General features: G+C 39.9%; 1 protein-coding gene across 1 annotated transcript in view; it reads right to left on the bottom strand.

Moving 5' to 3' along the window:
- WDR7 (WD repeat domain 7) overlaps nucleotides 1-12,998 on the bottom strand; it is a 1,007,279-nt gene that overhangs the window by 42,085 nt on the left and 952,196 nt on the right. Inside the window, 1 exon segment of the mRNA XM_053701142.1 lies at nucleotides 10,007-10,111. Coding sequence (XP_053557117.1) covers nucleotides 10,007-10,111 — 105 coding nt within the window.

Here is a 12,998-nt window from a genome sequence, read left to right as displayed (position 1 = left end):
ATTGATTGTAGCAAAGGGCCTGTGATTGGGAGATTACCCAGAAGCATGAGCAAGCAGTGAAAGCAGTAAAATCAGCACAGCCTGAGGCATTATTTTTCTTTGTAAAATTAGTTTTGTTTTTTTTCCATTTTAGTTGAATGATAATGATCAGAATTAGAGGTGTCATTCTTACATGTGCAGCTATTTAATTAGTGGCTGGCATTTACGTATCCAATATGTGTTACTTGTGCCAGTTATTGCACAAAGGGGAAAAATGCAATGCCAATGTTTGGTTACATTAATAGAAGCAGCAATATCAGTTTGCACTAGTGTGTATGGTGTGTCATATGCTTTTATACCACTTTCATGTTTGAATACAATCAGGACTAAAGTACGTCCACATTTTAGTCACTTTGCCAAAAATTGCTGTATCTTGCTGTATATCACTTCAGAAATTTTCAGACCAAATATAAAAATAGGGTCACGAAGGTATGTGCTATCAATTCACTGGGTCTTGGGAAAAAAAGTTTGAAGAACACTGCTCTAGCGGAATAGTCGTTCTCTTAGGGAGCGTGGAGATAGCACCATCCACCTTAGAGACGGTTACCCACATTTCAAGCTGCGCATCTGGGACGGGGAAAAGCTTTTTAAAAGAAGAAGATGGGGGAAAGGGGCGAACCAAGTTTCTCAGATTCATCATTTTTAATAATGTTAGCCATTTTGACTGGAACCGGGAAGGCCTGGGGCACTACCCAGTCCTCATAAACCCTATCCAGTTTAGGGATCGAAGGTTCCTCCGGTAGTTTCGGTTCCGGAATCTCCAACGTAGCAAGCACCTCTTTTAGCAGAAAGCGCAAATGCTCCATCTTAAACTTAAAATCAGGCTCCTCCGCGGACGGAGGCCTAGACGTAGCTGATTCCGACCCATAGGCGACATCCCCCGATAAGTCGGAGTTGTCCTCCTCAGCAGATAATCTATCAGAGACATCCAAAGGAGTCGACGACCCCTGGGACAGATAGCTGTGCTGTACCTTCCGCTTGCACTTAATAGGACGAGGCATCACATTAAATGGCCACAGAAACCGCCGTCTGTAATTGATCGGCGAAGTCTGGAGGCCAAAGGGCTCCTCCCGCAGGAGGATTGGTAGTGCCCTGGGGAACTGCTTGTGTAATCGGAGATGATTGCAGGGAATGCACCTCGCGGGGTGGCGAACCCTCAGAGGTGGACGGTTCAGTCGTACTAAATACCTTATTCTTTTTGGAAATAGCAATATTGTCAAAGCAGGTGGAACAGAGTTGCCTAGGCGGCTCGACTGGAACCTCCTCACAAAATACACAGTTAATGGGTTTAGATAAAGAGGGAGTATCCTCTAACATATCAGAGTCCTCCATAGCTTGCGCCTTTATTGCGGACTTGATAAAAAAAAAATAACACCTTTATATCCCAATGGCCGGGGCACTCACCACCTCCTATGACCCGGTCTACAAGAAACAGCCTTGCAGAGGCCACACCCGGTCACATGACGTGCCATGCAGGACCGCCCCTGCACTCAAGAGAAAAACGCGCCAAAAAGGCCCACCTCAATCCCTCGCTATGAACTGTGTTCCACACTGACAGTGTTCTCACACAAATGCAGCAAAGCACAATAAACAATATTATGCATAATAAACTCCCCCCTGTTCAATAGCCTCCTTCCGAGGGTATTACCCTAGATTCTATAAAGATAAAAGGAGCCACACTGTGACCCTGTCTTCATGCGTTATCAAATATATCAATGAAACGATGTTACCAGAATCAACGCCGTGGTACAGGAACACGGCCCTTCAAGTGTGACAGGTTAGTAGCATCGCTCCTGACATGGACTTGAGAGAAGAAAAGCAGGCAGCGAAACTCGTCAATGTTGATTGCTAATGGAGCTGTTAAACTCAGTCGGGGTGGGTTCACAGAAAGACTTTCTCTGCATCTCCGGACTCATTCACCCATGCTCTCACTGAGAGGCTGACAGGGCTACTTAAAACTCCAGTCCCATTTTGAAGAGTACTACCCTCCATAAGATACTAGTCCGATCTTCTGACACTTCTCTGCCAACCTCCTGTGATGAAAGGCAAAGAATGACTGGGGGATGAGGGGAGTGGGGGAGGAATTTAAGCCTTTGGCTAGGGTGTCTTTGCCTCCTCCTGATAGCCAGGTTCTTAATTCCCACAAGTAATGAATGAAGCAGTGGACTCTACTCCCATTAAGATGGAAATAGTGATCATCTTTGATACCAGGGAGCTTCTATTTTGCCCTCCTCCAAATTACCTACTAGGTCAATAAATCCCAGGGAGCAGATGGGCTATTATAGAGCCCCCTTTTCTGCTTAGTTTTACTTACAGAGAAATTAGATCCCTCTCCTGAAAAAGAATTCCCTCTACTTAATGGCAGGTCATATTCTCCTCAAAGTTGCAGGGGTTCAGCATGGTAATGGTGATCAGAGCCCCATCTCCCTCATAAGACATGCACAGGACCATATTTTGAACATAAAGGAGCTTCTTCCCAGTGATGGGTTCTTACTGCTCTGTTATTGGTGAGTGCTATAAAAACCCACCTAATTTATATATTGTAGGAAGGACAGTGGCATCAAAGAAATCCATATTCCCTAAAATAGTTTATATGAGACACAAATGTCACACATACTAGGTGGATTTTGTGGGGCTCTCTGACTTATAAATGGGATGCACCAAAATTAGTACTTCGGAAGAAGAAAATCCCATTTTTAAATGAGAGGCCACATACCCACGTGACTATCAAGTTATATCCATGGCAACAGTAAACACCTAATAATCATTGGGGTGAGGTAAGACTTTTCTTGTAAAAATGTGTGAAATTTTGTGAAAAATCTACATAGGATGATTCTTTTTGGTGCAAGTATTTAAAGTGAAAGTAAATTATTCCTCATTGCAATATATCATAATAATCTATATGTTAAATATAACATTTTTGCATGTTTTTTTTTTCCTTTACTTTAATCTAATCGTTTCTATTTCTATTATTTATTTCCCTACCGTTCTTGGCTTTACTCCTCCCACCCTCCTCTTCCTGGATTTTGTAGTCATTACGTATAGAGCGGTCCCACCCGCTCTACACGTAGGCTTGAAAGCTCGTTCCCGATATTGATCTATATTGCGCATGCGCTAATCGGCGATCGGTAGCGATTATAAATATATATAAATAGCGATTATTTGTTTGCAATATTCTAGTAATTACTTACTACCGCTTATTTCATTTGAAGTCGCAGAAGCCGTCTAGGACGCTGAAAATCTTGGCAGCAAATGATAATCAGGAATACGCATGCCCGAATTGTGAACGCGCAACTGACTTCACCGTGCTTTTATTGTACTCCGCGCATGCACATTCGATGCAAGCAGGCTGTGACGTAGCTTTCTGGCCGCCGATCGGCCAGAAAGTCAATTGGTAACTTACAAAAACGTGACCAGGAAATAAAGTGAATCATCAACAACGGGCTGAATTGAAGATACCAAAATTATGCAGTTACTTGCAGCGAAAAGGGTATTTATGTACACAATTAAAAAAAATCATGAGTGAAAGTGCTAATGTTTTTTTTAAGGATTTATGTAAATCTGCAGAGCTGAAGAGCTAAGTTTACTTTCACTTTAATGTTCAATGTTTTTTTTTCTATACTACCCTGAGTTTGGAAAGGAGTAGAAGCAAACTTTGTTAAAATGACTTATCCGTATGTGAAATGAAAATCATGTGTAGTTTTAAAATGTTCCAAGTATTTTATAGCTAGATATTTTATTACTACAAAGCGCAAGATGGTGCAAAGTGACAAAAAAACATAATTTATGCTTACCTGATAAATTTATTTCTCTTGTAGTGTATCCAGTCCACGGATCATCCATTACTTATGGGATATATTCTCCTTCCCAACAGGAAGCTGCAAGAGTCCACCCACAGCAAAGCTGCTATATAGCTCCTCCCCTAACTGCCATTACCAGTCATTCGACCGAAAACATGCAGAGAAAGGAAAACCATAGGGTGCAGTGGTGACTGTAGTTTAATGGAAAAATTACCTGCCTTAAAGTGACAGGGCGGGCCGTGGACTGGATACACTACAAGAGAAATAAATTTATCAGGTAAGCATAAATTATGTTTTCTCTTGTTAAGTGTATCCAGTCCACGGATCATCCATTACTTATGGGATACCAATACCAAAGCTAACGTACACGGATGATGGGAGGGACAAGGCAGGTACTTAAACGGAAGTTACCACTGCCTGTAAAAAACCCTTTCTCCCAAAAATAGCCTCCGAAGAAGCAAGGTATCAAATTTGTTAAATTTGAAAAAGTATGAAACGCAGACCAAGACTCCGTCTTGTAATCTGTTCAACAGAAGCCACATTTAAAAAAGGCCCAAGTGAAAACCACAGCTCTAGTAGAATGAGCTGTAATCCCTTCAGGAGGCTGCTGTCCAGCAGTCTCATAAGCTAAATGAATTATGCTTTTTAACCAAAAAGACAGAGAGGTTGCTGAAGTCCTTTGACCTCTCCTCTGTCCAGAATAGACAACAAACAAGGTGAATGTTTGATGAAAATCTGTAGTAGCTTGTAAGTAAAACTTTAAAACACGAACCACGTCCAAATTGTGTAATAGACGTTCCTTCTTTGAAGAAGGATTAGGATACAAGAATGGAACAACAATCTCTTGAGTGATATTCTTGTTAGATACCACCTTAGGTAAAAACCCAGGTTGGTACACAGGACTACCTTATCCGTACGGAGAACCAGATAAGGAGAATCACATTGCAACGCAGATAACTCGGAGACTCTATGAGCCGAGGAAATAGCTACCAAAAAGGAACTTTCCAAGATAGAAGTTTGATATCTATGGAATGAAAAGGTTCAAATGGAACTCCTTGAAGAACCTTAAGAACCAGCTTTAAGCTCCATGGCGGAGCAACATTTTTAACCACAGGCTTGGTTCTAACCAAAGCCTGACCAAATGCCTGAACGTCTAGAATACCTGCCAGACGCTTGTGCAAAAGAATAGACAGAGTAGAAATCTGTCCTTTTAAAGAACTAGCTGACAACCCTTTTCTCAAAATCATCTTGGAGAAAAGATAATATCCTGGGAATCCAGACTTTACTCCATGAGTAACCCTTGGATTCATAACAATAAGATATTTACACCATATCTTATGTTAAATTTTCCTAGAGACAGGCTTTTATGCCTGTATTAAGGTATCAATTACTGACTCGGAGAAGCCATGCTTTGATAACATCAAGCGTTCTGTCTCCAGGCAGTCCATCTCAGATTAGTTATATTTAGATGGTTGAAAAGACCCTGAGGTAGAGGGTCCTGTCTCAGAAGCAGAGACCGTGGTGGAAAGGATGACATGTCCACCAGATCTGCATACCAGGTCCTGCGTGGCCACGCAGGCGCTGTCAAAAGCACCAAAGCACTCTCCTGCTTGATCTTGTGCAAACCCCTCCGGAGGGAATTCCCACTCCCCCGGATGAAAAGTCTGACGACTTAGAAAATCTGCCTCCCAGTTCTCAACACCTGGGATAGGGATAGCTTTTAGACAAGAGTGAGTCTCTGTCCAGTGAATTATTTTAAGACTTCTAACATTGCTAGGGAACTTCTGTTCCCCCTTGATGGTTGATGTAAGCCACAGTCGTGATATTGTCCGACTGAAATATGATGTACCTCAGAGTTGCTAACTGAGGCCAAGTCTGAAAAGCATGGAATATCGCTCCCAGTTCCAGAATATTCATTAGAAGGAGGGTCTCCTCCTGAGTCCACTATCCCTGAGCCTTCAGGGAGTTCCAGACTGTATTCCAACCTAAAAGGCTGGCATCTGTTGTAACAATTGTCCCATCTGACCTGCGGAAGGTCATACCCTTGGACAGATGGACCCGAGATAGTCACCAGAGAAGAGAATCTCTGGTTTCTTGGTCCGGATTTAACAGGAGAACAAATCTGTGTAATCCCCGTTCCTCTGGCTGAGCATGCATAGTTGCAGTGGTCTGAAATGTAGGCGTGCAAACGGTACTATGTCCCTTGCCGCTACCATTAAGCCGATTACATTCATGTACTGAGCCACCAAAGGGCGCGGATGGAATGAAGAACACGGCAGAAATTTAGAAACTTTGACAACCTGGACTCCGTCAGGTAAATTTTAATTTCTACAAAATCTATCAGAATCCCTAGGAGGGAAACCCTTGATATTGGGGATAGAGAACTCTTTCCTTGTTCACTTTCCACCCATGCGATCTCAGAAATGCCAGTACTACGTCCGTATGAGACTTGGCAACTTGGATGTTTGACGCCTGTATCAGGATGTCGTCTAAATAAGGGGCCACTTCTATGCCCCGCGGCCTAAGGACCGCCAAAGTGAACCTCCATAAAGATTCTAGGGGCTGTAGTTAACCCAAAGGAAAGAGCTACAAACTGGTAATGCCTGTCTAGAAAGGCAAACCTGAAAAACCGATGGTGATCTTTATGCATCGTAATGTGAGGATAAGCATCCTTCAAATCCATTGTAGTCCTCTATTGACTCTCCTGGATCATAGTTAAGATGGTACGAATAGTTTCCATCTTAAATGATAGAATTCTAAAGAATTTGTTTAAGATCTTTTAGATCCAAAATAGGTCTGAAGGTTTCCTTTCCTTGGGAACCACAAACCGATTTGAGGAAAACTGTGTCCCTGTTCCTCTATTGGAACTGAATGGGTCACGTACACAATGCAAGAATGTCTCTTTCTTTATCTGGTTTGCAGATAAATGTGAAAGGCAAAAACTCCCCTTTTTTGGGGGGGAAAGCTTTGAAATCCAGAAGATATCTCTGGGGTATAATTTCCAATGCCCAGGGATCCTGGGCATCTCTTGCCCACGCCTGGGTGAAGAATGAAGTCTGCCCCCTATAGGATCCGTTACCAGATAGGGGTCCGTTCCTCATGCTGTTTTAGAGGCAGCAGCAGGCTCCTTGACCTGCTTATCTTTGTTCCAGGTCCGGTTGTCTCCAGACCGCCTTGGACTGAGCAAAAGTTCCCTCTTATTTTGCCTTAGAGGAAGTTGATGCCACACCTGCCTTGAATTTTCGAAAGGCACGAAAATTAGGCCTTTTTTGTCCCTTGATTTGGACCTGTCCTGAGGAAGGGCATGATCTTTTCCTCCAGTGATATAAGTAATAATCTCCTTCAAACTAGGCCTGAATAGGGTCTGCCCCTTGAAGGGAAGTTAAGTAGCTTATTTATTAAAGTCACGACAGCTGACCATGATATAAGCCATAGCGCTCTGCGCGCCAGTATAGTAAAAAACAGAATTCTTAGCCGTTAGTCTAGTCAAAGGAACAAAGGCATCAGAAAACAAAGGAATTGGCTAGCTTAAGTGCTCTAAGCTTGTCAAATATATTCATCCAATGGAGCCTGTAAAGCCTCATCAAGAGACTCAAACCAGAACGCCGCAGCAGCAGTGACAGGAGCAATGCGTGCAAGGGGCTGCAGGATAAAACCTTGTTGAATAAACATTTTTTATCCATTGGATCTAAAAAAGCACAACAGTCCTCGCCAGAGGTAGTGGTACGCTTAGCTAGAGTAGAAACTCTTCTCTCCACCTTAGGAACTGTCTGCCATAAGTCCCGTGTGGTGGCAACTATTAGAAAACATTCTTCTAAAAAATAGGAGGGGAAGAGAACGGCACACCTGGTCTATCCCATTCCTTATGAAAAATTTTAGTAAACCTCTTTAGGTATTGGAAAAACATAAGTACACACCGGCACTGCATATTATTTATCCAGTCTACACAATTTCTCTGGCACTGCGATTGTACACATTCATTCAGAGCAGCTAAAGCCTCCCTGAGCAACAAGTGGAGGTTCTCAAGCATAAATTTTAAATGTAGAAATATCAGAATCAGGTTAAATCATCTTCCCTGAGTCACAAATATCACCCACAGACTAAGCATATTGTGAGGTAGTATCAGACATGGTTCTTAAAGCGTCTGTATGCTCTGTATCTACCCCCAGAGCTGTTTTGCTTTCCTTTAATTTCAGGTAGTCTGACTAATACTGCTGCCAGTGTATTATACACAACCTTTGCCATGTCTTGTAAAATAAACGCTATGGGCGCCATTGATATACTTGGCGCCATTTGAGCGTGAGTCCCTGGAGCGGGAGTCAAAGGGTCTGACACGTGGGGAGAGTTAGTCGGCATAACTTCCCCCTCGACAGAATCCTCTGGTAAAATAAACGCTATGGGTGCCCTTGATGTACTTGGCGCCATTTGAGCGTGAGTCCCTAAAGCGGGAGTTAAAGGGTCTGACACGTGGGGAGAGTTAGTCGGCATAACTTCCCCCTCGACAGAATCCTCTGGTGATAATGTTTTTAAATACAAAAAATGATCTTTATTGTTTAACATGAAATCAGTACATCTGGTACACATTCTAAAATGGGGTTCCACCATGGCTTTAAACATAATAAACACAGAGCCTCCTCTATGTTAGACATGTTAGAACTAATAAAGAGACTAGTAAGCTTGGAAAACACTTTAAATCAAGTTAACAAGCAAATATAACAAACGTTACTGTGCCTTTAAGAGAAACAAATTTTGTCAAAATTTGAAAAACAGTGAAAAAAGGAAGTAAATCAAACGAAATTTTTACAGTACATGTAATAAGTTAACAGAGCATTGCACCCACTTGCAAATGGATGATTAACCTCTTAATGCAAAAAACAGATAAAAAAAACAAAAAAAAAAAAAACGACATTTTTTTAAACAGACACAACAAAACTGCCACAGCTGAGCTGTGGATTACCTTCCCTATAACTGTTTCTATGCAAAATTTAAGCCAGCCATGTGGAAAAATTAGGCCCCAATAAGTTTTATCACCAAACATATGTTAAAAAACGATTAAACATGCCAGCAAACGTTTTAAAACACATTCTTATAAGAGTATGTATGTCTATTAATAAGCCTGATCCAGTCGCTATCACTGCATTTAAGGCTTTACTTACATTACTTTGGTATCAGCAGTATTTTCTTAGTCAATTCCATTCCTTAGAAAAATATATTACTGCACATACCTTAGCATATATCTCTATCAATCAGCCTGGTACCAGTCGCTTTCACTGCATTTAAAGGCTGTACTTACATTACTTCGGTATCAGCAGTATTTTCTTAGTCAATTCCATTCCTTAGAAAAATATTTTACTGCACATACCTTATTTGCAGGAAAACCTGCACGCCATTCCCCCTCTGAAGTACCTTACTCCTCAGAATGTGTGAGAACAGCAACTGGATCTTAGTTACGTCTGCTAAGATCATAGAAAAAACGCAGGCAGATTCTTCTTCCAAATACTGCCTGAGATAAACAGCACACTCCGGTGCCATTTAAAAATAACAAACTTTTGATTGAAGAAATAAACTAAGTATAAAAAACCACAGACTCTCACGACCTCCTATCTATGTTGAGACTTGCAAGAGAATGACTGGTAATGGCAGTTAGGGGAGGAGCTATATAGCAGCTTTGCTGTGGGTGGACTCTTGCAGCTTCCTGTTGGGAAGGAGAATATATCCCATAAGTAATGGATGATCCATGGACTGGATACACTTAACAATAGAAATTTATAATTTTATATTATAATCAATTATTACATTTTAACAAAATTTCATATGTGTTTTGAGAAAGTAAATTCTTAATTGTGGAACCACAAGGTGTTTTGATTGAAATATTTAGGAAATAATGACTCCTACTCTAGTGTTTATGATGTAAACTTTAGTTTAACATTCATTTGGGTATTGTCCAAAATAAAGTGGTTGGTCTGCTGAACAAAAACCAACACAATATTTGTGTAGGTAATTCTCAAACAAATTAAACAGATTTTGAAATGCATTAAGTATAAATAGCTAAAGATGGCTTCAGCGCAGGAGTGTTAATAGTTAAGTATACACTCTATATTTATGGCCAACAACCCCAGCATGTATGTATACATCTTGCTTAGTGTACACTATAAATCATCAAGTACCTGCCAAAAGGAGATATGACTGTCTGCATTTGAGTAGGTAGCGAGATAGCGTCCATCCGGGGCAAAAGAAACCGCAGTTATCGATCCTTTATGTCCATGGATATTCTGAAAAATAAATTGGGAAGAATATAAATATGTGTTATTAGATATTATAGCTTCTGCTTATTCCTCATTACAGAAAAAAATCTGCTCAAGGCCTGGGGGGGAAATAGATTGAATTTTTGTTTTGTCCAAGAGATTTGTCTCTTGTAAACATTTCCTTCTCATTTCACCTGAAGGCTTACTATACATTATAAAATCATGCGCTTCTCACTTCCCTGTTGCACATTAAATATTAAAAACAAAAAGCAGGGTTTTCTTATGTGGTTGTTTGTTGGCAACAAGCCTTGTGATGTGCTCAAGTTAAGTTTATGTGAACAGCTTTGATTTGAAGTCTAAACAAGTCCAGCTGTGCCTCTTTCAGATCAGACCATTGTCCAAAGGCTTGTTAATCCAGAGGCGCTTGATCTATAATGATAAGAAATGCATCTGTGCATGCGTTCTACACAGCTTCCTAAGCTGTTGTGCTACACCAAACGGCATAACTTATTGGGCTGCTTTGATAAAACTTCGTCACACTACATTCCAACTGTTAGAAATCTTGGCGGCAATTCCATTTGAAAACCATTTTATCAGATTCTCACAGTTTGCAAAAGGCCTCCTAAGCACATAGCTGCTTGAACTCTTTGATTTGACTTCTAAATTTTAATAGGTGTATAGTGGGAGTTGAATGTAAAAAAATCAAAATCTACACCTATGTAACACATAACCTTTATGGTTTGCAAACTTTGAATCGGTTGAATGAATATAAAAAATAGTAACACCTTATGCACCATTTGTGATGGGGACTTCTAAAGTCATTTTGATAAGCAAAGTAGAATGGAGATTTAAATGACATTATGAAGTAAATGCAATTTAAACAAATTATAATTTTTTTTTTTTTTTTAAAGGAAATACATGTTTATTAGCAAATAATCATTAGCGCCAGCTCTATTGGTTGATTTCCATACTTTTAAAACAAAGTATGAATATTGATTATGTATTTTTCCGTGAGCCATCATCAGTCTATTCTATAATTTACCTGCACCACACCCTGATTGCTGTATCCAGTGTTTGGTGAGAGCACATATGTGTATGTATGTATGACATATATTAGGTGGAAATTTTTGTATTCGGCATTCATTTTCTACACGAATGTCGAATATTCAGCTATTTTCAGCATAATATTTATTTGTGTAATAGCACAACATACAAAGACCTATGCAAATCCAGATCTTTATGTGTTTGTTTAGTGCCAATGTTACATAATGTTGTTGCACTTAAAAAAATAAACTATTTAAAAAAATAAGTTTAAATTGTGTTAAAAAATAAATACGAAATAGGTTAATACTGTAGTGATGGTCAACGAAAATCAGCAAAAATTCATCAAAATAAATAAATAATAAAGGGAATGCTACTTCTCTGAAAGAGAAAGTGATCAACAAACAAAAAATAGAAATACGCTTTGTAAGAAAGATCTAAATAACAAATAGTAAGGAAAAAATTTAAAATAAAATTTAAAAATAAATGTTGCATATTTAATTACATTTTAATGTACAGCATAGCATTTGATTAGGTTAGTTTTTACTGAGATTTACAATGTATTTTTCTATCAAAATAATGGCATAATTATTGAAAACAATATTTTCCAAGCAAAAGCAGACAAGCTATAGAATATAGTAACAAAAAATAAAAAACAAAATGATAAACCTATTTCTTTCCAGGGATGGAGAGTCCACAAATCATTCTAATGACTAGTGGGATATTAACTCCTGGCCAGCAGGAGGAGGCAAAGAGCACCCTAGAAGAGCAGTTAAGTATCACTTACCCATAACCCCCAGTCATTCGACCGAAGGAAAATGGCAAAATAAGATAACACAAAGGTATAGAGGTGCCTGAGGTTTTAAAAAAGACAGGCAGACCTAAACTGAAGGCACCACCGCTTGAAGAACTTTTACCCCAAAAGAAGCCTCAGCCGAGGTAAAAGTATCATAATTTGTAGAATTTGAAAAAAAGTATGAATGGAGGACCATGTTGCCGCCTTGCAAATTTGCTCCACCCGAAGCTTCATTTTTGAAAGCCCAAGAAGATGAAACAGCTCTAGTGAAATGAGCTGTAATTCTCTCAGGAGGCTGCTGTCCATCTGTCTCATAAGCTAAACAGATAACACTTCTCAACCAAAGAGAAAGAGTAGAAGAAGTGACCTTCTCACCCCTACGCTTTCCAGAGAAAACAATGAACAAGGCAGATGTCTGCCGAAAACTCGTATTTGCTTGAAGGTAAAATTTCCAAGCACACACAACATCCAAGTTATGAAAAAGACATTTATTTTGAGAAGGAGGATTAGGACAAAAAGAAGGAACAACAATTTCTTGATTAATATTGCGATCCGACACTACCTTAGGGAGAAACCCCAGCTTAGTACGTAGGACCGCCTTATCAGCATGAAAAATAAGTTAAAGGGAATCACACTGCAAACCCGAAAGTTCAGAAACACTGCATGCAGAAGAAATAGCAATAAGAAACAAGACCTTTCAAGATAGTAACTTAATATCAACAGAAAGCATCGGCTCAAACGGAGCCTGCTGCAAAACAAGATTAAGGCTCTAAGGAGGAGCAACCGGTTTAAACGTAAATCTGATTCTGACCAAGGCCTGAACAAAAGACTGAACGTCTGGCAGATCTGACAGACATTTATGCAAAAGAATAGACAGCACAGAAATCTGACCTTTCAGATTACTGACTGACAAATCTTTCTCCAGGCCCTCCTGAAGAAAAGCCAAAATTTGAGGAACCCTTACTTTGTTCCAAGAAAAACCCTTTGAATCACACCAATGAAGGTATTTACTCCATACCTTATGGTAAATTCTGCAAGTAACCGGTTTACGAGCCTGAAGCATAGAATCCATGACTT

Source organism: Bombina bombina, chromosome 2 (genome assembly GCF_027579735.1).
Source record: "Bombina bombina isolate aBomBom1 chromosome 2, aBomBom1.pri, whole genome shotgun sequence".
In the NCBI taxonomy this organism is placed as follows: Eukaryota; Metazoa; Chordata; class Amphibia; order Anura; family Bombinatoridae; genus Bombina; species Bombina bombina.
Note: the sequence above shows the minus strand (reverse complement) of the source record. Positions and strands in the feature narration are given on the sequence as shown.